Source organism: Temnothorax nylanderi, unplaced genomic scaffold (assembly GCF_030848795.1).
Source record: "Temnothorax nylanderi isolate EJ_2023f unplaced genomic scaffold, tnyl_v1.0 TNYL_tig0064_pilon, whole genome shotgun sequence".
Classification (NCBI taxonomy): domain Eukaryota; kingdom Metazoa; phylum Arthropoda; class Insecta; order Hymenoptera; family Formicidae; genus Temnothorax; species Temnothorax nylanderi.
In genome coordinates, this window is record NW_027249126.1 from 527,502 (window position 1) to 554,457 (window position 26,956).

Sequence of the window (26,956 nt, forward strand, 5' to 3'; positions counted from 1 at the left end):
TGCGCGAATCAATAAACGCGATGTCGAATTTTGAAGGTACCGAGTGTACGTTGGAATGCCTCAAATGCGTCTCGAGTATCTCGGCGTCTTCATTAGGCAGCGTTACGTGACAATGACTCGATATCATCGTCGTATCGACCGCTGCTCCTTGTCACGAAATACTTTTTCAGAGATTTGCACGTATTATTTGTATAATGCGTATTACAAATAATATCTATCTCTATGTATCTGTGTATTATTTGCACGTATTATTTGTAATTATTCCATTAAATTCCTCGAAATAATTTTTAATTCAATTCGCAAGATTTTTAAGTTAAAAATAATCATCCCGCGAACTTGTATTGTACCGCGAAAAACCGGCGAGGAACTTGTATTTCTCGTTGCAGTCGACTCTCCGCAGCCTATCCCCTCTAATCTCTGTGGCATAAACAATGATCATTTACTATCGTCGCAGCCGCTGAGTCGACACGAATGGCGCGTTATTTTATCGCTTCTTTTTTTTTTGCGATAACGCGGCCGGTGATAACGGTCGATAGGAACACCGAGGTGTAGGTGCATTATCGCCGGTGTCGTATCGAAACGAAACGACACCACACGCTGTGCGTCATCCTTCCAGGTCGAATAAATCAGTATTGAGAATTGCACGTGTAAATTTTTTTAAACGTCCAAGAAACTGAATACCGATCGCGTCTGAAGAAACGGTACAGTTCAGTGGTAATTATAGCGTATCAGGCGTTAATGAGATCAATTTACATCGATAATAAATTTATTTTAAGCGAGTGACACAATAAAACGTAATCAGAAAGGTGAATCGACAAAGTTCGAGCTAAATTTTTAGCTATCGTCACTTTCCTCGAATGTTTTCGTCGCCGGCGGGATATCTCGTCTGGCTGGGACCTGATAACAATTTATATAACTCGGGAATTTCGTAATCGCTGTTGCCGCTACACACTAAGGAATCGCGAAAAATCGCGCTGAAATAAGCCGTCTCCGGGCCGAGTGAATGATGCGAGATTTATGTTTATATCTCGGCTATTTGCATAACACCGCGCCGATAACGCGCCGCAGTTTGCATCATATCTCGAATTATTACACGCTCATTAATGACGCTCGCGCAACGCGGCGTAGTGGTACATACGTTCGCTAACGAGACGTCGATTATGTCGACGATCTTGTCAGCAGTGTCAGCGTGCGTGCAAAGAAAAAAAAAAGAGAGGAAGAAGAAAGAAACGAGCGCAGCACTGACGTCAGGAGCAATTTGGTGAACGTTGACTGTCGCGGCTGCTGCGTGCTGCGTGCAGTCTGCGCTTTCTCTCTCTCTCTCTCTCTTTTTCTGTCTCTCTTGCCGGGTCGCTCAGCGAATGACATCAATCTGACATCATAGCGCACAGTACAGCACGAGATCGTAACGTGAACCCTCCTCTCGGAAGAGCGAGGGACGATCTCCTAACCTCGACCATGGCGGGGGCAAGGAGAGGGTATAATTAGACGAGTCGGCTTATCAGTGCCCATTCGTCGCCATCTCCGCCTCGGATCCGGGTAAACAAACGTTTCTTGCCCCTACCTCGGATATACATATCTCCCTCTCGAAAAAAGAGTGCGTGTAGATTGTAGAGGAAATCAGCGATCGAGGAAAACCGCGATCGTCTGCGAGATGTAAGCGTCTACCAGATAACTGATAACGTAAGCGTTACGTAATAATAAAAGGTAATAATAAAAGATAACGCTCGGAAATTACGTGAGGTAATATACAGATAATAAATTCTTGTACTCGTGAAAAAAAGTGAGTAATATCCGCGTAAGCGTAAGCATAATAAGTAAAACGAGCGATCTGTCTGGACGGTTATCGATCGCGTTACATCCGCGTCGATACGCGCGATCCCAGCGCGATTTCGACGTTATCACGGCTCGTACTTAATCAGGGGTCTCATCTCTCTCTCGCTCGCTTTCTCTCTCTCTCTCTCTCTCTCTCTCTCTCTCTCTCTCTCTCTCTCTCTCTCTCTCTCTCTCTCTCTCTCTCTCTCTCTCTCTCTCTCTCTCTCTCTCTCTCTCTCTCTCTCTCTCTCTCTCTCTCTCTCTCTCTCTCGGAGGACCGATAACGAGGCTGCGAAAGCCGAATCGAGGGCTCCCGCAGCGACCGCAAACACGCGGCCGCGACGAGTAAATCGAACGGAGGCGATTGATAAATTTGGCCTGACCTCTGGATAACTCGGCCACGTGCCGCCTGTATATTACGGTGCAGGGCGTAATGCGCCAAACATTATTTATCGCGACCAAGAATATACACCGCGCCGACGACGGAGATAACGGAGACAGTTCGCCGATTGACCGAGACGGCCGTCCTCTCCGCGAATCAGTGCTGGCGTAATAAAACATCGCCGCGCGCAAGTGAATATTATCAGCGTCTTCCACATAAACCGGCACGAGTGCCCTTGTGCCCGAATTCCAAGAAATTCACCACACGGAGATATACATTTCCGTTTTGTTCCTATTCATCATCATTTGCAAAAATTGCACCAGAAGTACCCATCGATCATCATATTTTCCTCTGTTTTCAATCTTTGTTCGATTCAAATCAGGTGACTTTCGTGAAAAGGTCAAAGGTTTTTTTTAGCTGCAAGAAGAAAAGGAGCAGACGAAAAAGGCGAATATCGGGAAAGCAGTTTTATAGGTTGAGATGAATCTACGTTCTAGATTAGATAACGTGGCACGGGCTCGGCGTAATTTCATACTGTATTTTAATACTGTCGTCTATCTGAAATGATCCTCCGCTCTCTTTGCACAAGAACGACACAAAAACCTCGGATATTCCTTCCGTCTCGCGTTGCGCAACCACGAACTTTTCCCACATTCATTATTGCGACGGATCGGACGGATTATTATTTTCTCTCATTATCAGATTGGTCGATCTTGGGGACAACTTTACGTCGCGTTGCAAAATAACTTCCAGCCGGGACACGCTGATGTGAGAATCACTGCGGCCGTCTCGACGTTCGACGAGCGCAGCTGTAAATCGAATAAGTCGTCTGGCTTCTAATTTTATTGCGCGACAGACTTGGGAACGAATCGGGCGCGCGCCGTCTTTCGCGGCGGTATTAAAATTTCGTCAATGAATCTTTCAACGATTTCGCGTCGCGAAATACGTCGTCCCGCTGTGAGAAACCTTACGACTCGCCGCGGGTACACAGATCTCTCTCTGTGATGCAACTGCGTTCGGTTACGTCACAGTGAGGGAGAACAAGATATTGCTTTCGTAATTTCTTAAATAGAATCCGAGCCGCGAATAAGAGATTACGTGTCTGAGCGATAAGAGACAGATAAGAGCTCGCGCCAGGATATACTTATCGCTTAAACATCACGCTTTCGTCGCGACGCGACGCGACGCGACGTTCGGAAATACTGTTCAAATAATACGTAATCTGGCGTTTCAAACGCGAAACAACCATGAAAACGGTATCCCCTGCCCTCGGCCTTATCGAGGTTCGAGGCGTTATTTAAAAAAAAGCACGCGTCAGAGACCGTGATATCCGTGCGTATCGTTTTCTTCGCGCTACCGCGTGCGATACGGCAGGACGTAACGTACGCCGATTACTTTATCTCGACCCTATTCCCAACGAAAAGGCCGCGTTTCTCTCCCTCTTTCTCTCTCTCTTTCTTCACCGTTATCACAGCCGGCTTCGATAACGATCTGCCGGCGGAAGATTTCACACCGATGAGAGCGAGACGCGGGGCCGAAGCGCCGAGCGTGAGGCAAACCGGCGCGGCGCGGCGCGGCGCGGCGCGGCGCGGGCGGACGGAAACGTGATCGCGTGTCGCCCTCGTTCCATCGATTCGCTTATACGCGAATCAGACGCGGCGAGAATTTCCGCCGACGGGGCGAATCGATTCGACACCTTGAATTCGCGAAGCGGCCGCATCCGGCCGACCGATGCCGCGCGATCGAAACCCACGTGATTATTACGTAATCGCGCTCTCGCCCGCGCTCGTTTTTAACTCCAGGGCCAACCCCGCCAACCCAAGTTTTCACCCCGTCTCTCGGCGCGCGGCGCGCATCGAACGTTCTCCGTAATTATATCAATTAGGCACTCCACGTGACGTGTTCTGATGTCTTGCCAAATTAACGGTGTTAAGAATTTACCGTCTGCACGTTACGATAGAAAAACTGTCGAATCATTATCTTATTCGCATATTTCTCTGTTTTCTGATACGACAGTGGAATTTTTGGTATCAACGAACGATAGGAGAACGTTAAATACCGCGATAAAACAATGATGTGTTGGATTTTTAATGACGATCTCTCCTCCCTCCTTCATCCCGTAAAATAACGGAAGGTGAGATAGGACGACGAGCTTAATCGCCGGTGAGAAAACGGTGAACGCGTTATCGACGACACGTGACGTAAGGAATACCTCGTATCGGTTATTTGCGACCGAGCTCTTTAAATCGATGGAAACCCCCGACGGGAGGGTGAGAGATGCGAACGCGTGTGTCGCATGACCGATAAGATGTCAGAAAACTGCTCGCGTTATTTGCAGAAAAGTCAGATAGCCGTTAGCGTATATCCGTCGTCGAAATTGCGTCATCGCACACAAAACAACCGTGTTTATATCTCGCGTCGAGAAAGAACGCAATCAATTTTAATAAATTTCTCGCGGACCGTGATTTATATCCTTCATTAAAAAAACAAAGAAAATACATATTTATGAGAGAAGAGAGAGCAGAGGAATCTTCTTTATTCTTGCGCGAAAAAGTACGCGAAGGTTTAAAAAGGATGAAATGCGTGTAAAAAAATAACATAAACGATAAATAACAACTGAATATTTTCGGATCATTTTATTCTAACTCTGTCGCGCCCATAATTTTGTTGGCGCTTTCGTTATCACGTCCCGCAACAAAGGGATCGTTGTACTTTCTCGCGTGTAACTCAGGCTTCGGCCAGCTCGCCGCTTTACGTGCTCGCCCCAGAGTCGTATGTCTCGTGACGTCATCTCGACGGGGTTTGGCAACGCCGCGCGGGCCGACGAGCGGCGCGCGACGTTGTCGGCTCGAGCGAGCGAGCGAGGAAGCGCGCGCGCGCACACGCCGGGCCTCTCTCTCTCTCTCTCTCTCTCTCTCTCTCTCTCTCTCTCTCTCTCTCGCCGGAAATTCGGGACGTCTGGTTTCTTCTGGACCCGCCGTCGTGATTTCCGCTGGCATTCCTTTCGTCACGCACGCGTGCACGCACGTACGCGAGCATGCACGCACGCACTCACGCACGCACGCACGCACGCACGATGACGAGCGTGACTCCAAGCGGATTCCACCTACTCGATACAACCGCGACGTAACGTAACGCATAGGATTTAAGTCGCGATTCCGACTGCATCGGCGCGTATTTTTACGGGAATGCTCGCGTCGTCACCTGAGAACCGGAGAAACCGTTTTGGCTGCGACAAACGAATAGTTTCGCGCGAAGATACACGCCCGAGGGCAGTACCTTGGCCCGTATCCGAGGCCCCCGATGATGTACACGAATATCAGTTTACTCCAACTCTGTTTATCTAGAACATCTTTTGATCCACACTCGCGTCGCATATTTACTGTTGTATATTAACGGCAATGTGTAACGACATGAAAAGTTAGAGAAGAGACTTCGCCACTCTTACATCTACATTATAATATAATAATATCTTTATTGCAATGTGTATGACATTTCTGAAAACTGCAAGGAGATCAAGGTAGATAAAATGTAAGAGTCAGAAAAGTACATGCAAAAAGTAAGGCCCAACAATGTTGCCGTTATGAAGCCTACCAGTAACAAACAATGAGACAGATAATGAGATTATGATGGTTCTACAAAGGATCGAGACCTCGAAAATTAATCGTTGAATTCCATCTTAATTAAGTAAATCAAAAATTAATGATTGTCGCGTGGAGACGATATTATAGTCGCAGTGCTTCGACAGTCGGAACAGTCATACCAGACTATAAATATACGATCGTGATACCCGAACTCCGAATCGATTCGCGTCGAATACGATTCGCGAGAGAGAGAGAGAGAGAGAGAGAGGGAGAGAGCGAAGGAGTAAGGAAATCAGCGAGAAGGGGAAAAAGAGCGAAAAAGATCCGTCTGAATCGGGCTTTACGCTCGCTCGCTCGCGTAAAAAAAACGTAAGGACGACGCCAGCAGCCTCTTCCGCCGATTGTGGAAAAGCGGCGGCCGCCAGGTAGCTGGGAGCGGATAATATCGTTCTGTCACGTCACACGATCCCCGCCGGTCGGTCGGAGAAAATCAATCCGCGCCGCGCGCGCGCGCGCGGAACGCTACTAACTTTCCCGCGGAAAAGCGGGCGACGCGGACCGGCTACTAACCGCACGGAAAACGTCGACGTGCCTCAAGGGTCCGTTGCGATATTGACCCGAGGTTGCGTTAGGTTATTTCTGTCGGGGCGAGGGGACGGGGGTGAGGCCGACGGAAGAATAGGGGGGTTCGTGTACCTTTTCAGGTAGAACGCTCGGGTTTCCGCGAACCCGGTTCTCTCTCGCTTCCTTTATTTTTTTTTCCCGCTAATCTCCGTCCCTTCCTTCCCCGCCTCGTCCTCCCGCCTCATCCTTTGTTTCTCTCGCACTTTCGAATCCTCCCTCGTTCTCCCCTCGCCCCGCGGGAAAGGGGAGCGACGGGAGGGGGCGGGAGGACGACGCGCGCTGATCCGCGCCGACGGCGTGTCATTTCATGAATATTGGCCTTCGACCGTGTCCTTGGCCCCGTATCGGTTCGCGAGGGATATCGCGCACGTATTGTGGCCGCTCGCTCGCTCGCTCGCTCGTTCATCCGTTCCGTTCGTTCACGCCCGCCTCGGTCGCCCGCTCGCTCGCGCGTTTGCGAAATCGCCGCGGAGTAACGGCCGGCTCCGAAATAGAAGCCGTCGCGCACTGCGCTTTACGGAGCGCGTCTCTCTTTCTCTCTCCCTTTCGTTCCTTTCTTGCCGCCGAACGTTTCCCGCTCCGACCACCGCGAATTAAGGCTCGCGCACACCGAGCGCACCTGCGCCTGTGTTCCTCTTCCCAATGCTCCGAATTTTCTGTTGTTATGTTATTTTTACGGTATTATTTTTTATATGTTATTCTTACATTAGTATTCCCGCGTTCTTGACCTAAAAGAGTTGAAAAATTCTACTACTCTTTTATCTTGAGGTAGTTGCATACTTTTCTGGACTTATTGTTGTTTGGTTTAGGAATGTCTATTATTGCCTTGGTACAAGAATCGCCTTATAAATCTCCGGGGTTTTTTTTTTCAGGTATAGATATGCACACTTTAGTCATCGGTGATTCAATAACTACCATAACGTAGCGTAAAGTAGTAAAAGAACCGCTGCAGGAAGAGCGACAAGAAACTCCTCTTAAGATCGATTCCTTCTCCAATGTCGGCCGTCGATTTTAATTACATTGTCACTCTTAATTTCAGCCGCTGGTGTACGTAACCGTAATGTCGGGATTCGCGATTGAAAAGAAATTCTTAATCAACTTACGCTTTATCACGTTAATATTCTAAGTTTAATACTATCAAAGCAGTCCAAATGATCGATTTGTAATTTACTTTTAAAATTACTCAGATTTATAATGGTATATTTTTAAAGTCTTTTCGTGATCTTTGTTGCAAATGATTAAACACTGATCAATTTACTTTCCTCCTTTATCTCTTTCTTCAAAGATATATATATATATATCGTACACTTAAATAGTAGAAAGTAATCGTCAGTAGTTTTAGCGATAAAGAAAGATAAAATCCAAACTAATCTTAAAAAGCCAGCTAGATCGTTGGACTTCAAACGGGTAGATAACTGTAGTGTTTCGCAGCGTTTCAACTTTTACTACTTCACGCCAGTTGTACGATTAGTAATGGTTGAAGTATGTACACGTATACCTGCGGTTAAAGAATACGCAGCTTAGAAAGCGACCCTTACTCGACATCAGACGCTTTACAAAACGGTTAAACCTTCCGGAAATCTTGCTGCCTGAGAAGAGCCGCAAAATTTACGATTCCCAACAAGTGCCTGTCGGTTTCCTTTTCAACGACGTTCGGCCCATTTTGCCGTAGCGTCACTTAAAAGGAAACAGGATTATTTTATTGACTTTAAGAAAAAAGATGAACGGTGAAGATATATATTTTTTTCTCGATTTTAGATCCTGACTGACCTAACTCTTTTTTTCAAATAAGCAAGACGAAGAAAAAAAATGATGAAACGAAAGTGCACGTGCATAAAAATCGCTACACGATTATGGGTTAAAGATCGTAAATCTTCGTCGTGTCTTTTTTTAGGTACTGAAAAAGACTCTTCGAAACCTAGCTGTTTATGAACTATTTAAGCCATTGTTAAGTAAGAGTCGGTTGCCAAATCAGCTACTTAATATCTTCACGCCATATATTATGAAAACTTGCTACCTAAAAAACAGTCTTCCGTAAACTTCGCACAATAGTGCGATACCCTTCAAGGAAGATACCTCTTACAATTGCGTTTGAAAGAGTATTAATAATCGGACGTTCTCCCGGAGCATCGGCTCATCACTGTTCCGCAAAAACATAAATTGCGTGCTCGTAGGAGAACAAGAGTATTTGTCATTACATCTTTATTTCGTGAACAGCGACAATGTATGCGCGCTGCGTGGCGCAGCGTCTCCCCGCCTATATTGCAGCTATAAAGGGAAGAGAGCAATGGGTCGCTAACCAGGATTAATCAAGCCGCAGACTGCCGGCGCGCGATTCGCCCTTTAGCCGTCACCTCGTTAATAGGCACGTCGCGGCACAAAGGCCGCGCGCGAATTCGCGACGGCAATTTTCGAATTTGCCGAACGAAAACGGCGCCGCTCGCCATTGTGATGGTAATGGCCGGCGTGACGAGCGAGACTCGTTCTGGTCGTCGGGCGTGCGCATCCTTTAAAATTTAAATCGACCCGTCGAACGACCCGCCCCGCGCCGATCGGGAAAAAAAAAAGAAGAGAAAAACCGACAGGCCCGGGCGTTCGACCTAATTCGACCAGCCCGCTGATAACGGTGACGTCACGCAGCGTGCTCTACTCGTTACTAGTCACGGACCGTAATACGTGACGAGCGCGGTGACGAGCGTGACGATAATGGTGCTACCATCGCGTACTACGTGTGCTACGCGTTAATGTTAAAACCCGCGCCGCTCTCGTGACACGCTTTCGGCCGGCGCGGCGCTCGCGCGCCTATTGACATCTTAACGCCACGAAGCCTCGAGCTGTTGATAGCCGCAGCCGCGGGGATCTTATCTCGCGTTCGTAAATTTGTACGGCTGTAATACGAGGTCACGCCGATTTGTCTTGCCTATCCGCGTGTAACTCGACAATCACTTTGCAATGTCAGAAATAACTTGAGTTACTCTTAATCCGGGAACGGGAGCACGATTTTTTTTTTTTTTTTTTTGCATAAATAGTCAACTGGGGGTGATTTTTACACCCCAATTAAAAGTCATTATTATTGATTACATACTGCATATTTTTTATTATTCTATAATTTATTAGTATTTGAGGACAATATGTATATAGATTTATTCAACATTTTCTAAGAGAAAGAGAAAAAAGTAAGAAGCTAAAAAAATATTTAAAAAATGAAAGAAATTTTTTCGATACTGAGATGTAAATATCACCTCAGTGCCCGTTCCCGGGTTAATTTTATTTCAAGTATTTCTTCGCGCGTTCATTATTTCGTACGTTTCCGCGTGTGAAACGCTAGAGTGAAAAACAGCGGGTTTCTTCTGACGGTTTACGCGAAGAGGAGAGAGAAAGCCAACGTGAAAAGACGAAAATTAATGGGCGCGGAGTTAAATTATCTCGAGAGGAAACTACGGAATATTTCCGTGCAGCCGGCTGCGATATTTTTGTCTCCCGGATTAGGCACTGCGTGCGTGCGTGCGTGCATGCGCGCGAGCGTGCCGGGGTCGCGTGTTCGTTGCGGAGAATCGCGAAACGTGAGAAAACGAAAGTACGGTGGCCGGGGTCGCTCTCTCGCGGATCGATAGCAGCCACGAGAGCGGCTCTTTCGTCGTCAACGTCGCCGCCTTCGCCGTCGCCGTTGCCCTTCTTCCGGTACTGCGCGTGCTTGCGCGGTGATGTCATATATTCGGCCGAGTTTACGCGTGTTTGTAAACAGGCCGAGCGAGAGAGATGCGGGGTGCGGGAAGAGATGGAGGGGAGAGGGGGGATGGGAACGCGAGAGGGTGAACGACGGGGAGGAACCTTTCTTCAGGCCTGGATTCAGATGGGCCCTTTATTTACCGAGGCGATTTGTACACCTGCCGAAAGGCTATTGATGATAATAGAAGACATAGAAGTTGTCAGAATCGATAGATAACGACGAAGCTAATGGCACTCTTTGGGTTAGATTGTATTGTTAAGTTTGTTTAAGGAAAAGTAAACGACTCTAATGACACTTGGTCTACGGAGACTATCCCGGTCTGCTGCTTGTCGGTATCTCTAAAGTGAATTTTCATATGGTGTACAAATACTTACATACCGATATTATTCGTTAAATATTTTCAAGAGGATTAATTCTTTATAAAACCGCTAATGATGGAACTAAAAAAGCATTTTTGTGTTGACTTCTGTAATATATAATCGTGTTACATTCCCGATCATGATGGAAGAAAACGAGCGAGAAACGTTTGCGATTGAACGGCCGGCTCCCACGTGTCTCCAGCATTGCAAGTTGGATCTGCGCAGACGTCTCGCGTGCGTTCCTTCCTCGTGTAACTCGGCTTTGTCGAGCCTCGGTTGCGTCGCTCTCTCGCTTTCTCGTACGCGGTCGTGACGTCACGCGCTGCAAGTTGTACCACAAAAGAGAGAGAGAGAGAGAGAGAGAGAGAGAGAGAGAGAGAGAGGAGAGAGAGAGAGAGAGAGACCACGTTAATACTGGTTGCGAGAGAGGAGCGGTAGTCAGACCACGAGAGGGGAACAGGGGAAGGGCAACGCGCGCTATACCGGGTGTCCAGAGTATCGCATAAATCGACGAATTTCGATCTTCCTGCGATGAGGGATTTGATGAGAAATAGCATAAACAATTATTGGCAATGAAAATTTAAGAATAACTTTTAAGAAATTTGAGAAAATTAAAAAATTAACAAGAGGTATAAAAATTAAAGGCTCGTGGTTTAGTTCAAATTCGCATAAATTAATGACAGAGTCTCATTTCTTACTCAATTTGTATTCAAGATATTTATCGGGAGAACGAAACGACAGTCTTGCGTCGAATTTTTATCGACGGTGAACCAACCTTAAACTCGTCTCCGAATTGCGGTTGAAAGAGCATCCGGCGCCTCTGGGACACCCCGTACGCGGAACAGGGCGTCGAGCACGCATGGTTGTTATTTACGCACGCGATGACACTGTCCGTGTGTGTGTGTGTGTGTGTGTGTGGGGCCGTTGCCGCCGGCGAATTTTGGAAATATTAGGCAATCTACGTCCGACAGCGCCTCCGGATTCTACGAACGAAAACAATGCATCTGCGTGGCTCACGATACGCGCAGATGCAGATGCGTTCGTGACACGCGTCCAGCGCGGTTAAGTTATGGCCCAACGAGTCTCTTAATTTAACATTAAGCATGGTCGTCACTTTTAATAGATAAGAACTAAGAACAAGCGGCCGAATTTAATAAGGCGCAAGTACATACAAAATAAAATTTATTCCTAAACATATATTTCTTCTACGTTATTATATTAATTTTTAATAATGTAAAGATATATGCAACCATTAATTTTCATGAACGCCCTAAATGTTGTTATACATTTTCATATCTGAGATAATTGTCATTTGCGAAAAAATTACTTCCTCATTCGCTTGCGTAATATGTAAGATGACTCAGAAACATTTCTGAGTCACGTTTCCATGTTGCATCGCATGTATCTCGTATCTATCGCAATAATCGTCCATAAACCGTTACTGCTTAACAATTCGTTCGATATTAGGCCGTTCGTGCTCGGCTTTTACGAACTCGTGAAGCATTTCGCAAATAAGATCGTGACTATTCGCCGACGTTTTTTACAACTAGTCTTCCATGGTGTATACAGAATTTGTTTGTTCCTATAATTTTTTTTCCTTTTCTTTTCCGTTGTACGGGCCTTATTTGAGCTGAGAGAACCGTCGACACTCCTTTGAACGGTTTTGTCGTATATATTGATCGTATGCCATGTCACATGCCTATCAAATGCCTCTCTTCTCCGCGCTCGTCTGCGTCTCATCGTTGATGCACTCTCCACGATTCACCAATGTACCGTCTCTCGATTTCTCCGAGACCAAATTCAGGCCAGCCTTCAAGTTCCCTATCCGTCTCTGCCGGCTGTGTTTTACGATGTCGAGTATGAGATATCAAGTGCATCTCTTCTTCGTGACATACGTCAAGAGAAATGTATGTCTTTTTCGCGAATTAAAATTTGGACAAAAAACAGAATTTTAAGAATTTTAATCTGATATTAAAATGCTTAAAGAACTTTATCGAATTGTCCTTTGGAAAGAATCTATTACTATATCGTTACGGAATGTAACATTTTATTACTGATATTATAGTGAAATTATACGCAAAAAATGTTTATTTCGAGTACAAAAAGAAGTTTTTTTTATCGTGACGATGATTGTTGACTTTTTGTTACGTTTTGCTTCATCTCAAACTAGCGATATGTACGATTCATAATAGATTTGCAGAAATTCGTTGTTCGCGATGGATCCTTTCGTATTGTTTGCGATTCGAGGTTCGTCGTTTGTACATATATATAGCTCTGTATGCGAACAAGGCGAATTGACACTTTGTTGATTCGCGCCCTTCGATTTTGTCGAAAGACCGCTCCACTGGCGAGTCAGCACGAATGTTAAACAACGAACGCGAACTCGACGAATCTGCCTATCAATGCTATTCGCGAATCTCGTACGAATCGCGAGCTACAAAAGTCTGATGCCAGCTAGCCCGCGCTCGAGCTCACCGCGAAATCCATCGCGATCAATTTACGTCGTTAATATAAAGGGGAAACTGGGGACAATCTATAGGACAAAGTCGTACGGCGGCGGCGACACGTGCTTCGGACTGGACGAACTCGTGCTGGACTCATTCGGGCTGCTGGTCGCCCGCTTCTTTCTTGCCTGGTCCCGCTCCGAGTGCCGTCGCTCCAGCTGCCTCTCCCAGTCCCGCCGCTCCAGCTCCACCTCCCACTCCTGCCGACCCTGCCGATCCTGCCGCTCCTGCCACTTATCCCGCAGCTCCTGCCGCATCTCCCGATTTAGGATTTGGGTAATTTCTACGTCCTGCACGATCGTGAATATCTTGGTCTTGGTGATGTTCAGGTAATAGGGACTCAGTGACTTCAGAGTCGGCGCGATGCTGGCCAGGAAAGCGTCCACGGAGTGAGACTGGGACGACGCGGCCTGGAGCTTGAGATCGTTGCTCTTTGCGGGATAATTCGAGCTCGTTAATTCAATCCTGGGGATAATCAATCCTGAGTCATCCTCGACTTCTTGTCTGGGCTCCTCGTTCCTCGCCGTCGGTTCCTCGCCGCGCGACCTGATGTTCGTCTCGTCCTCAGTCACTTCGGGATTGGCGGCCGGGTTCGTTTGCAAATCGCGAATGTCATCGCGCTTCATCGGCGGCGTCTCTTCCGCCGCCGGCACCTCATCGCTTTCCCTAATAGAATCCGAGTTATTGGGGTCTCTCTCCCTTATGAATGGCAGCAGGAAGGTTAACTGGTTCTCGTATTTGTATCTCATGTTCCTGGGCTGTCCGGTCAGTCCGCTTCTCGTGACTCGTTTCTTCAGGGATTTCCGGTAGTTGTCCCTGATGTTGTTCCATCGCGTCTTGCACGTTATCGCTGAATCGAGTAACAATGTATTCTCGGATTATTATGTGTAACACCGTTGCTATCTCGAGGATCTTTCGATCTTGCCTTTCACAGCAATTTCGCTCTTAAATTTCTTAATTAAATGCGCGTTTACGCTCCGCCTCTCTACTCAATTTACATCGGAATGAATCACAGTCTCGACTAATTGCGCATAGATGAATAATAGAAAGTTAGCTACTATTAACATCCGGAATTAAGTGGACGCATAACTTGTTACTAAATCCGAAACTAACTTCCATGCGCTTCCAGCGTGTAACACGGCGTCCTAATGCGAAAGATGGTACAAAGCGTAATCGATAATTTACCTGAATGCCCGAGGCACTGCGATATCTCTTTCCATACGCGTTGCTTGTGAACCCCATCGATGTATCTCTTTTCGGAAACGTCGTACAGCTCTGCGTGCTTTCGCACGCACTCGATAAGCATCTCGTCATCCATCGGAGATTAAACCGATAAGTTTACGCGGTACGTATTTCTTCGATCTCTTCGCTGCACGTCGATTCCAAAAGCCATACACGATTAAACGCACCAGTACGAATCACATCATCCGCGCCGGTTCACGGAACGGACGTTACTGACATCGGTATCGCCAGTATCGCCACTAGTCGGAAAGCCCCTTTGTAGCGATTCGCCGCGGCCTGATACGGACTGGCACGGACGTGCAAAATCCCGGCACCACCAACTGGCACGGACTAATGGCGGATGAATTTAATTATTTTGCACAAGCGATTTAACGCTTATAATGAATAACGCTAATTTATTCTCTTTCCTTTCAATCATTCATTTCAGGAAACATTTTATAATAGAACAAGTGCTAATATAGATATCAGAAGTTAATACAAAGTATCGAAAAATACAGGTAAAATGGAATATTTTTGCGCGTTATAATGTATAAATCATATGGCTTTGGCATATAAGATATTCTCAATTATTGGCGAAATTATTTTAAGTGTCTGAGTCATATATCTTTGAAGCTAACGAGCCCGCGAAACGGAACGCGAAATGTGCAGCAATAACCAATTTATCAAAATTGATTTAAGGAATAATAAATGTCAAGGATAGCACGTTCGCCGCATATTTATTTTCTAGCGCTCGTTCAATGTTTCCACGAATTGATTGGCGGCGCGGTCAATGCTTATGTAGACAAAACAGTCACCGTGCTGTCATTCGCGAGAAGACTCGAAGGTATAGTGACGCGAGCGTTCTGCGTCGTCGTGTTATTGTTTTTTGAGACGCAATTGCGATAAGCACCAAGAGAGAACGTGGCCCCTTACGAACAGTTGGCGTTCGTTCTACCTTGCGCGATTAATTAAATTCTAATTAACGATTCATAAACAAGGCGACTTATCGAAGAAGATATTTCGCGCGATCTATTTTTATTTTCAGCAAAAAATTGAAGAGGCCGGGAATTGTAAATTATTGCACATTTATGGTTGTTAATTATTTATGTAACGTACCTCTCGAATTCGACTGTACCTCACATTCCGAATTTTTCATCAGTTTAAATCTAATTTTCCTGGCATTCTTTATGCAATCGAGTGCGCACGCGGTGTACACTAGTTACCGATTCGCGTTTCAAATAATAGAAAGCCATTGCGAATTCATCAATAATATGTGAATTCCACGAAATTTATTTGTTCGAAATGTATGACGCACGTGCGTGTAATACTGGATTTCGGGCAGCCTCTTGCATTTTAATTAGCCGTTAATTTGATTCGTTAGTCGCGGAGTATCACACGGTATCGAGGCAAAACTGCTGACTGCAATTTTCAAATTTTTCGATTATATTAACGAAATATCGAGGGTATAAAACGAATGGATGGAGCGGCGTCACAAGCCACTTAATCAATAGTTGCAATCGTAATTAAATCATTTCTTATGTGTGTTGTCAAATTCTCTCGACGTCCGAAAAATTTCTATCAAAAATTTCTGCCGTTCGAAATTATGCTCATCCTTATTATGCTCATTCGCGAAATATCATGTCGAGCGGATCTTACAACAGTTCCTTGTGCGATTATATTGTACTTTTCTCGCATTGTCTTTTCGTTAGAATATGATAAAACGCGGACACCGTCTGCGATTCATGTCAGGAGCACCGTAATTCGTAATTAATCGAGTTTTGTACGAGTACAGCAAAGAACTTTAAAAGGAGGAAACACATCGGGTAACGGCAGAACAACCATGAATAATTTAATTCTTATTATTTCATTCGTTGTCCGCAAAATTAATCATTTGCAATTATTTAAAGCCTGCAACAATTATTTTTTGAAACAATATTCTTAACGCACCAATTTTATTATAATTTCTGTTAGCCTCTCCATTAATTATTACAACAATTTCACCAAAACGCCAATCGTTTGAAAATGGTAAATATTATAATTTTATAAACGTATACATGATGTCGCGCGAGGTTTCAAACCAATCTTATACATATATTCCACTCGAGAACAGCGCCAGGTAGAATATACGCGCCTTAGACGGAAGGGAGGCTCGGCCTAATCTAATCGCATTCGTCGACGAGTGCACGTCGGCTTCGTGGCACCGCGCGACTCTCAAAAAGCGGCGAAAGCGGCCGCTCGCTAAAGGTTGGACGTTGCACCTTGCTTGTTTTCTCTTATTTTCGCCGTTTGACTTTCGGGTCGAGTCGATCGGGCCGGCCAAGCTCGCGCCTCCGAGACCGACGTCCTAAAGTGCATATTGCACCGGTCCGCCTTAATGGCGGGATGGCGTGACGGGCTTGCGGGAACGCGGGGTGGCATACGGAACGAAACGAAACGAAACCCGGCGGGAACGCGATGTCGCGTGTCCCGCGCCGTGCGTTTCGCGGTCGCGTGTGTCGCGGATATTACACGCGATCCTTGGACCCCGTCCGAACTAAATGTCTCGCCGCACGAACGGGCCTCTCGCGAGCTCGCCTCTCACTTGCACTTTTAATTTCTTCGCTCGTTGCGCACTCGACACCGCGAGTCGTCCGTCTTTGCTTGTCGTAAGGAGCTTACAATGCAAAATTGTAACGGGAGATCGCAATCCCGATATCGATTCTTTAATATGTGAATCAGTAACGTAATGTCGAAACGTTTGCGATTTATTTAGCACCTCGCTTCGCAGAATTCTTATTTTTACTGCTCTCTGATATTTAATTCCGCATTATTGACCTCCAGGTTTTTCTATGTATTTTTATTTTTAATTTCACTATTTTAATGTGACAGCTACGGGAAGAGCTAAATAAAAAAGCGTTTCGACCATTTTAATATATCAGAGCTTATAAATAATTTCTGAATGAAAATTCACACGTGCGGGAATAGAAATGTTGCTAGCGCTTATCGGCTCTGCGCCATCGGACCCAGAAGAATCGATTCCTAGTGACTCGAAATGGGCTGTCATTAAAGTAATAGCGATAGTTTCGGAACACCTTGAGATAGATATTATCTCGCGATATCCCGGAGATTTTAACTGTGTACAATTTGCTTTTTAATTTTACGACGCGCAATCTTATCTGCCGAAGAAAGCTGTAGGATATTATTAGACCTCCTTATGCCTCATCTCTTTCCCTCCCATTCCGGTGAGCTAGCATCGTAATATATGTCCCAAAGTTAAAAGGCAAAACTTCTTCTTAGGCAAAAAGGGTCGTAAGTTCCCAGCTCGGCGCGCTACCTTGCGCAGTCTCGCGTATCTCCCTTCGGCTGAGAACTTTGATAGCATACGTCGACATGTTCTCCTGTTGCGTGGGAAAGTGCTACATAATGACACGGTCATTCTTTGCACGTCGGGTGAAGCCAATAGCGGATGCGCTGTCGGAAAGTCTATCAAGACAAGCGTGTTCGCCGCCAAGATTTTCTCTCGTTTTACTCCGACGTTTGAATTCCCCCTCTGGTATTAACTGAAGCGGTGGTAATATACGCGTCCCAGTGTCTTCGTGTGAAATTACAGAAATATATTATCCACGCCACGTCAGCGCGATTGGAAATAATTCGATTATTAAAGCCGAATCGTTAGTCAGTTTCTTATTTCGTTAATTCAATCTTTTCGTCGACATAGCTATGTCCGCGGTTATGACTTTAAATTCTCCAGAAATTACGCGCGTCAACGATTTCGGCTTTTGTTAACACATTCGAAATAGAAAACCGTCGTTATCGCGATCATTAATCCAATGCAGTAGGTGAGAGTTAGTCATCGCTCGCGTCGAAATTCTCGAGTACCTATTTTCTGGACTCGGAAAGATGCGGAATGCCGGATTCTTTGTTCCCAGTGCCGTTAAGCGGCTCGCTGCTGAAACACCTGACGTCGCCAGGCGGTCGTCTGGTCAGGCTGGCAGGCAAGCAGCCAGCCAGCCAGCCAGCCAGGCAGCCAGGCAGCCGGGCAGGCAGCCCGCGTCGTACGTAAGTACATACCTGTGGCAGGTGAATCGAGTCAGGTGCTCCAACAGATGGGCGCCTTTACTCGAGAAAGCGTTATAAAAGCGGTCTATCATAAATGTGGGTTACTAGCTATGACTAACGCCCGACGATAGAACGAGCCTGCTCTTGTGCGCGTCTGTAATTCACCAATTACTTTCTCGCGTTTTCGCTCAATATAACGCGTCGCCTAAAAAAAGGCTCGAGATTTTAATCTTTATAGATATCTCGACGTATTTACTCGAGAACTTGTAGGCAGGCACGTTCGCGAACTGCGCGAAAGAAAATTCGCGACAGGCTGCGGGGACTAGAGCCACGCGTAATCGCGAAACGTTTTTATTCACTTCTTCCTCGGACAATTTTTCGCATATTTCAGCAATACGTAAATCGGTTTAACGTCAGCTTTATTATATTTCGACCACGAAAGGAAGGCCGTGTCGAAGGCCGAGGATTTAAATCCTTGGTTTGTCAATCTTGGTTTGCCGAGAAAGAGGATGATTCTCGCCGCGCCGCGCCGCGCCGCGACGAAAGCCCGCTCGAACGTCCTTCAACTGCGTTTCCGCGCGTCTCCGAGCGTCTCCGAGAGGAAGGAGCGTAACGAGCGGGTCTTCTTTCCTTTTCTTCATTCTTTTTCGTTTCACGGACACGTGACGCGAAGCATGCGGCGTATGCATGCGAGCGAGCCCGCGTATGCGTGCACGTAAGAGCGTAGCCGTTTGTGCAGTCACGTGTAAGAATGGGACAGCGAAAACGTGACGCGATTATGCATTCGCGCTACGTCGTCATTTCTAGCTTGGTGCACGAGTCAGCGACGAGGTAGCGGGTTTCCAGCGTGCGCTATGGTAATTTTATTAAACGTTCCTATTTAAAGAACACGGCATAATCGCGGAATGAACCGCGAGCGTCAACGGACGGCGCGTTATTATCATCCATTGACTATCCTCGAACAATATTTGATTATTGTCCGCGAATAACGTATGTATGCGGATCTGTGTTTGGAAAATCGACGAATCGATCATTTATTCACGGTTTACGGATATAGCAAATGTTAATTTGACCGACGCTGTTGGCGCGCTTCAAATAATGGATTAGAATTGGCTCTCAAATGGATTTATCTCATTTCCAACAATCTGATTTAACTTGATGTAGATTTGAAAAGAAAAAATATCTATAACATAATGAAACAGATTAATTTCTTTTAATACAATTTGCCTAAAATACAGGATCTACAAGTTACACAATATTATTTCAAATACGTATATTTACGCGAATAGTACATTTTAAATTGTAAATAATAAATTCGTTAACGCAAGATAAAGATACATTTTAAAATCAACAAAATCCTAGAACATCGTTCAGAACACTTGCCACATGTGCGAGCGTATTTAAGGGGAAATATATAAGGAGAAATAAAGTTTAGTTTATCACGGTCACGGACAATAACTTTTCGTCACTTTCGAGAACTACCTAGGTTGATAGTCAGTGCGCGAGCATAAATCGCAACGAATTGGTGCCTCCGAGAATGAATGTCTCCGTGCACGAGCGGAACGCCCGTACTGATGCTACGAACAGCTGCCGCCACTTCGTCCACGTCTGATTAGACGAAAGTAAAGTATGTTTCCAAGTAAGATGTTATCGTTTCAAATCATAGCCGCTGCTCATTTCGGCCGGGCCAGCCGTTCCTCTTGCGTCGCGGGCCGATCCAGCTGTTCCGAAAAATCATCGGACCACCTTTCGACGTCCGCACACGTGCGAGAGACACGCTGATCAATATCCAAAAACCGGACGTATCTATTGTCTCTGCTTATTTTCTGTTAAAGATTATTATTTTGGAGGTAATTAATTATTTCTCTTTTCAGCACTTTTATAAGAAAGATCAATTGCAGACAGGAGGGAAACACAAAAGGATAATTTTATTGTCGTCTCGAGAAAACAACGTCTCTAAATAGCATAAAGTCGTGCATTTCATGGCGTGTACTTTGCATAATCTAACACGTACTCTGTCATTACGTGCGAAATTCAATTATGTTACTTGAATGCAAGGTTACTTTATTTATGGAGAGTTTCTTAACGCAAGATACACAACATTGTGAGATGTAAAAAGTGAGATAGAAATATCACGAGGTGAGGCGGATTCTTGCATTAAACAACGTGTTTATGTCTAATGAGACTTATGTAATGCACGCTTATAGTAGCAATTTACCATTCTGCTTCACTTAAAACGCAAACGAGATCGAGATAAAAGTACCTTGCACCAGTTCATCGCGATTTCAATGCGCTAGTTTGTTGCGATTTTATTGCATAAATGATTAATTCCTCTATATCGCAACTATGCTAACAGTCTATAAAAGCTGCGGCATATCGCTGCAGTTAAATTTCGTCTGGCTATATATAAAGTGCGGAAAGATAATTCACTTTTCCAACAATAACATTTGATATAGCAGCAAAGACATTAAAAAAAATAAGTCAATTTCTAAATAAAATAGTATCCCGATATAAAAAATAATCTACAATAAAACTAGATATTTCTAACTAGAGAAGTTAACGTACGGCGGCATTTTTCATTCGACGACCTCGACAATATCTCGCTCGCTTTGCGAGCTGCTACAATGACATCAATTTAATTCCAACGACATGGCAGTTCTACCGTGTTCGGTTCCACGCGTTCCTGCGGACGGACTCTCGTTTTAATACGCGAAGGGAGCTCATTGTGCCCGAGCAAGTCTCTCCCTCTTTCTCCCTCTTTCTCTCTTCTCTCTCTCTCTCTCTCTCTCTCTCTCTCTCTCTCTCTCTCTCTCTCTCTCTCTCTCTCTCTGCACCGATTCTCGCCGTTCGTCCTCAGTGGCCACGACGAAAAGGAAGGATTCAAGGTCAGCGTGTTCTTCTGCACCGCTGCAACTCGCGCACTATGCCGGCACCTCGCATTATACGCGTCTTTCCGTGGGCACACGTCTCGAGCCCTGTCTCTTATTACGCATATTATTGTAGTGCCCTCTTTCAGAGAGCATTGTTGACTGAGAATCTCAATGTTTTAACTATTTCCTGTCCTATATACACGTGCACGCTCGTACGAAAGCTTCTCAGATCAAGTGATTCTTGAAATAGTTACTAAGGAAGTTTCCAAGGCTGCATCTGTTTGAATATTTAAGAACGATTTGTGAGAACGATACGGCCGATCCTTGTAAGTCCAAGGTAAATTCGCACATGAGAATACTCATATTATGATGTCAGAAAAGTGAGAGAATCGCGAGAAAATATACACGTGAGTGATCCTCACGAGAAACTTACGTTCACGCAAACGTCCTCTCGATGAAACGAATCGTTCTTGATTTAAAATCAAATTTTAGAGGCAAGTCAGCAAGTTGTGCGGACGTATAGCGCGAGAGACGATTTTCAATTACGTAGCAGCGACATTATGAATTGTGAAGATACTCGAGCAGTTGTAAGGGGTAAAGTTATTTGCCAATTCGGCGATATAGTATCGCGCTAGTAATACTACGGTGTGCAGTGCGGTGACACATCGCGTCGACGTTTTATCGCTGAGAAACGTGATATGGGCGACGACGAATATTTCGTGCGCGAAATCGCAAGAGCTTCTATGGCGCGCAAATAAATATTTATATCATTGCGGTACATTCGTTCGTGAGATCGTATCGTTTCCTCCCTTACTTTCCACGGAGATGCGCAATTAAACAAACATGCTTTTCCTGCGTAGATTTTGTAGTCTACATAAAAAAATATCCAGGCTGTCTCGAGTGAATTTATATTTATCTTGTATTTATATTTATTCTCACGCACACAAAAATTTACAATTTAAGAATGGACAAAAAGTTTCTATGAATATTTAAAACCTTGTCGATTTCTATAAGATTTTGAGAGAAATTCATATATCAATTAATTAAATGATAATACCTCGATAAACTTGATAAACTTTATCTTGATAAGCTATATGAATTAAGAAATAAAACTATTTTCGAGATATCAGCAAATCACGAGATTATGTTCTAATTCACTTATTTCACCATTAAGGTTTAAAATTAAAAACGCTATTATTAGAGTTCTATTATTAATTCTGGCTAGCAAAATATTACGTCGTAGGAAAAAAATTTACTTCTCCACGCTTAAAACTTTTTATATAGATACAATATATCTTCCTGCGCGAAACGCGTTTTGTCGAGTTTAAACCTCAATTCAGTGTATCCGCGCTGAATAATTTTAGGAGGCGAGAGAAATGCAGAGAACATTCGTGTGCAACCAGGTAGAGCGTTTTTGTCCCGCTACGTCGGACAAATTTCGCACACATTCGCGTGCACACTCGCGACTGCATGACGCGGCGGACGGCGGCTCGCGTGAGAGAGCGAGAAGCTCCGTACACGCGAAACTTTTCTATCGATCGGCTGCCGTTCGGTCCGGCTCGGCTCGGCTTGACTTGGGCTCTGCGAGGGACGCGGGGAGGAGTCACGTTGTCCTCGCGTGTCGATACCGATACCGCGCCCTCGCCCTCGGCGTCGCCGAGCGACGCTCCGTCGTAGCCGGTGCGCCGATAAGGCGCTTATCGCCGCGCCGAGATACGCGGCGCCCCTCGGCTCGCGTAAGGATCGGGCCCCGCGAATAAAGACGGCGACACAGAGGTGTCGGGGCACCGCTGCACCGTCCGCGTCGACGCGGACGACGCGTGCTACCAGTCGCGATGACATAAATCTCGCGGCGCTTTCCAGCTTCGGGCTACCTCGGATCGTGAGGTTGACGAACGTCGGCGATAAGCCCTTATTCGATTCTTCGCCGTAGAAGACTCCCCACTCGTTTTTTACGATCGTTAAAGTGATCTGAACAAAGCGCAATTTTATGTACCGCGAATGGTATAATTTTCAATCCTTCCTTATACGAGAATTGAATCGGTTGATTCTTTTCCATTCTCAGTCATTGATTTTTGTTATTAAATTATGGTTTTTTTCCCGAAATTTACTGACGTTCGATTTGAAATCTCTTGTAATTTTAAATTAATATTTGGCACAAATAATGCGATGAAACAGGAGATTGGTATTATATATCAAAGAGAATTTAAATATATTATTTAAAATTTAATTCATGAAATATATTTTAAGAATATCACACGATACTTCCTTAAACATAACGGATTATAAATATAACTTTTAAATCTATGTGATGCAATTTTTGATCATCTATGATTGATCATCAAACAAATATAAAAAATTATAAATAAATTTTACAACCAAACGAATTTATTCTTTAAAGCATTTATACAATACAGTCGCTTCGTCGACAAAAGCTCACGTAGTCGGAGCGAATAATTTTCAGATACATCCTCACGTCCAAATGAGAGACGAATTAGATCGCACATGGCTCCGATCGTTCTCCCCGCAAAACACACAGCAACGTTATTTTTATTTTTAATCACCGCGCGGCTGGCGTTCCGTAATTACGGAATACTTAGCGATTCGTGGATAGTAGAAGGCGGCTCTTTTTCGAGAAAGAACCATCGCGGCGGCGGTGCTCGATGCCGGTCACGTAGGCCTCGTAGTTCCGAGGGTGCCCTGAGTACGCCGCGGAATACTAGAATACTATAGCAGCGAGAATGCACGGTGCATACCCGCAACGCGAGTGGATAACCGCGCGAGCGACGAATACGACGACGAGGTGCAGCGACGGGCCCGGAATTTTCGGTTTCTCCATTACAATGTTCCCCACGTTGCGCGGCGTGCACGCTTTCGCCTAACAACGTAAATTAACACTGACGTATTGTATTGTCCGTCAACTGTAATATTTATTTGTACGTTAAATGCAGCGAATCCGCGCCTAACGATACAGGTAGCGGAATCCTGAAAGATCGAGCGATATGAAAGTAATATTTTCTTAGCGGTTGATGTTGATCATATCACGATACATCTTCGTGAAATATCGCGATATCTAAAACCGCGATAAACGTGAAATATGATGAACGCCGGGGTACCGCGAGATTGCGGCTTTAAACTCTCCGCATATGCGGAGGAGAAATATCCGATGAAAATGCAAACCCACCGTTCCCGCGCGGCGCATCGGGAACGGTGGGTTTGCATGCATTTTCTTCGCGAGATAGGTCGCCCTCGAAGGAACGTAAATCTCTCGCGCGACGAGTGCCGAAGACACTGTTATTCCGTATGCATATTAACGCGCGCCTGAATCTAATAAAAAGCGACACGTAACACCGAAGAAGATACGTTAAGGAAGAAAGCGTTACATCAGGCTGCGCGTATGTAAATTCCCCGTGTAAGCGAGTCGAACGACTTCGAACGGTTATCCGAATAACAGCGAACGTTTCGTCTCGGAGAAATAGTCCTTGATCTTGCGGCTGGACCCACATAAAATTTTCGCTGCCGAATCTCGCCTGTGTCTCGCCGATCGAGCCCGAGATCGCCTTCGCCTTTGCTCGAAACCGAGCTACTTGGACGTTTTCGCTTCACTTCGACGAACCATTACCTCGCCCACGTCGCGAACACAATCGCCTAAAGTCCTCCGATCGGGTAAAACCGGTTTTGGATCGCGACCAGTGCTGTAACTACCTATACCATGCGGCCGGATTTCACGATCGGAGAGAAGCTCGCGCCTTTTACGAGATCCGCGCGCGCGAAAGAAGAGGCCGCGACGATATTCCCCGACGAATTAAACTGCTCCGGAACGTGACGCGAATCGCCGATCGGCCTTTCGCACGTCTTTTCGCGATTGGACGCAGAATAATTCGTAAATCTTCATCGGATCGCAATCTTCCCTCCACGCGCCTCGGAACTATTTGTACAACGTTTGTTTATACGCGAAGGAAATCTAAACTATTTTGATTTAAATTTACTTTCACGTATATGGCTGAAAATATTATTAGCTAAAAAAATAGTGTTATAAATTTCAAGATGCTAAATAATATGATTGAATTAATCATCGCATCACGAATATTTCTATTAATATATTTCAAAAAAAATAAAAATAGAAGAAATATATGTAATTATACTTGTAACCTCGATAAGATTATTTTTTACATAACGATGAGTAATTAGATGACAATCAAGTTGAAAATTCAGTGTATTAATTTATGTGACTTTCGTTACTCGACGAGGTACTAACTCGTTTCTGCGTATCACCATCCGTTTTACATGCATTGTCCAGAACCCAGCAGAAAGCTTTCTTGAAGTGCGCGGGCGCCCGATGGAGAATTTTTTATTCAATAGCCGCTCGCTGTCGCTCGTCGATGAGGCTCCGATATGCCAGCGAATGCACGTCGCTGGTGTCATGAGATACGCGAAGCGGAGCGCATAGGGTTAACGACATTCCAGGTCGCCGGGAAAGAGAGAGCTGCGTCGTGTAGCGCGCTGTTAACCCCTAACCGCCGTAGCACTCGGTCATGCACCCCCGATGCCCTGTACGCTATTGCAACCCTCGGCGGAAGTGTCGGTGGCGGTGGCACCGGTGGATCGATCGCGCGCGCGTTTCTTCGTGTCTCCGACGTAAAAATTAGTATTCCGCTCTCGGCGTCGCGGCGGACAGCAGCGGGCGCTGCGCGAAAACGGGAAAGGCGAAGGGGATGGAGGGTGGAAGGCAGGACGCCGAGGAGGCAAACACATTCCCAGGAACGTTCAGCCCCCCTCCCCCCCCCCTCGTCACGACTCCGCTCGTATAACCCCCGTCGAACCCCCTACGTCTACTTATCCGCGCCTCTCCGTTCTTTCTCGCTCTTTCTCTCTCTCTCTCTCTCTCTCTTCCTTTCTTTCTCGCTTTCTTTCTCTTTCTCGCGGTTTTCTCGCTTTGAGAGCGTTTTACGGAAACGGCACGGCACGCTGTTCGGGGTAACACTCCTGAATATCGAGAACCGGACCGGGTGCCCCCCCTCGGCTATACGTGAGTCGCATTCGTGTCTGAGACCGTGAATGCGGACCGAATGCCGATTCGCTGCCGCCCCCTCTTTCCCTTTTCCCGGGCTCTTTGGCTCGCTATTCGTTTTAATTGCCGAAATCTATCTCGCCCTTCGCAATCGGGATACCTCCAAATCGCTCCTTTATCGCTGACTCAGCCGGATCCGTTCGATACCCAGCGCTATTCTTCTCACCCTTTACGCCTTAACGAAGATACATTCTTCGCCGGGTCTATTGATTTGTTAACAGCTTTTTTATTAAGTCGTAAATATAAAGGCAAATTAATTTTTGTCCTTTTATTCAAGCCGTAATAAATTAAATTCAAAATATAATATTTTTGGAATCCAATATCGATGTGTTTCTAAATATTTATACGTCAGACTCTGTATGTACTTTTCGTTAAGAATCGTTAACAAAAATTAATGGCTTGCCGAGGTAAAGACAAGAAATAAATCGAAAACAGCAAGCAGACTGCGTGAAATATTATACAAAAATGTAGAATGTTGAACAAAAATAATTTGCCTCCTGTGAGGTTTGAACTCACGACCCCTGGTTTACGAGACCAGTGCTCTGCCACTGAGCTAAAGAGGCTGACGTTTTTCACTCTTAGTCGGCAGTTGATACACCACGGATACTCGTGCTGTTTCGAATTTCGTCTAAATCGAATCTAAGATTAATGCATATGCATTACATATGTTAATTATGCTCTATCGATGTTAATAATCGCGATATAAGAGCATTTCGATTTAATTCTGTTGTACCGTAACATTCTATTCTTCCTTTTCT

The 26,956-nt window shown here is 45.4% G+C and overlaps 2 protein-coding genes and 1 non-coding gene across 4 annotated transcripts in view; all 3 read right to left on the bottom strand.

The window, feature by feature from the left end:
• Positions 1–26,956, bottom strand: part of LOC139773557 (uncharacterized) — a 65,622-nt gene that overhangs the window by 28,634 nt on the left and 10,032 nt on the right. The gene's annotated exons all lie outside the window — the stretch shown is intronic.
• On the bottom strand, positions 11,660–15,114 carry LOC139773556 (uncharacterized). The gene is made up of 2 exons (XM_071708073.1): positions 14,184–15,114; positions 11,660–13,848 (listed from the first exon to the last, which is right to left on the bottom strand). Exons 1-2 carry the CDS (start codon positions 14,314–14,316, stop codon positions 13,028–13,030), a joined length of 954 nt encoding a protein of 317 aa, XP_071564174.1. The 5' UTR covers positions 14,317–15,114; the 3' UTR covers positions 11,660–13,027.
• On the bottom strand, positions 26,690–26,761 carry Trnat-cgu (transfer RNA threonine (anticodon CGU)). The gene has a single exon. It is a non-coding gene; the product is annotated as a tRNA-Thr (tRNA).

What these genes read in the sequence shown, in the direction of transcription:
- LOC139773556 (XM_071708073.1), bottom strand. Translation starts at nt 14,316, where the DNA reads ATGGATGACGAGATGCTTATCGAGTGCGTGCGAAAGCACGCAGAGCTG. An exon ending in GCAGTGCCTCGGGCATTCAG is followed by an intron (nt 13,849 to 14,183) that starts GTAAATTATCGA and finishes TACTCGATTCAG; the next exon opens with CGATAACGTGCAAGACGCGA.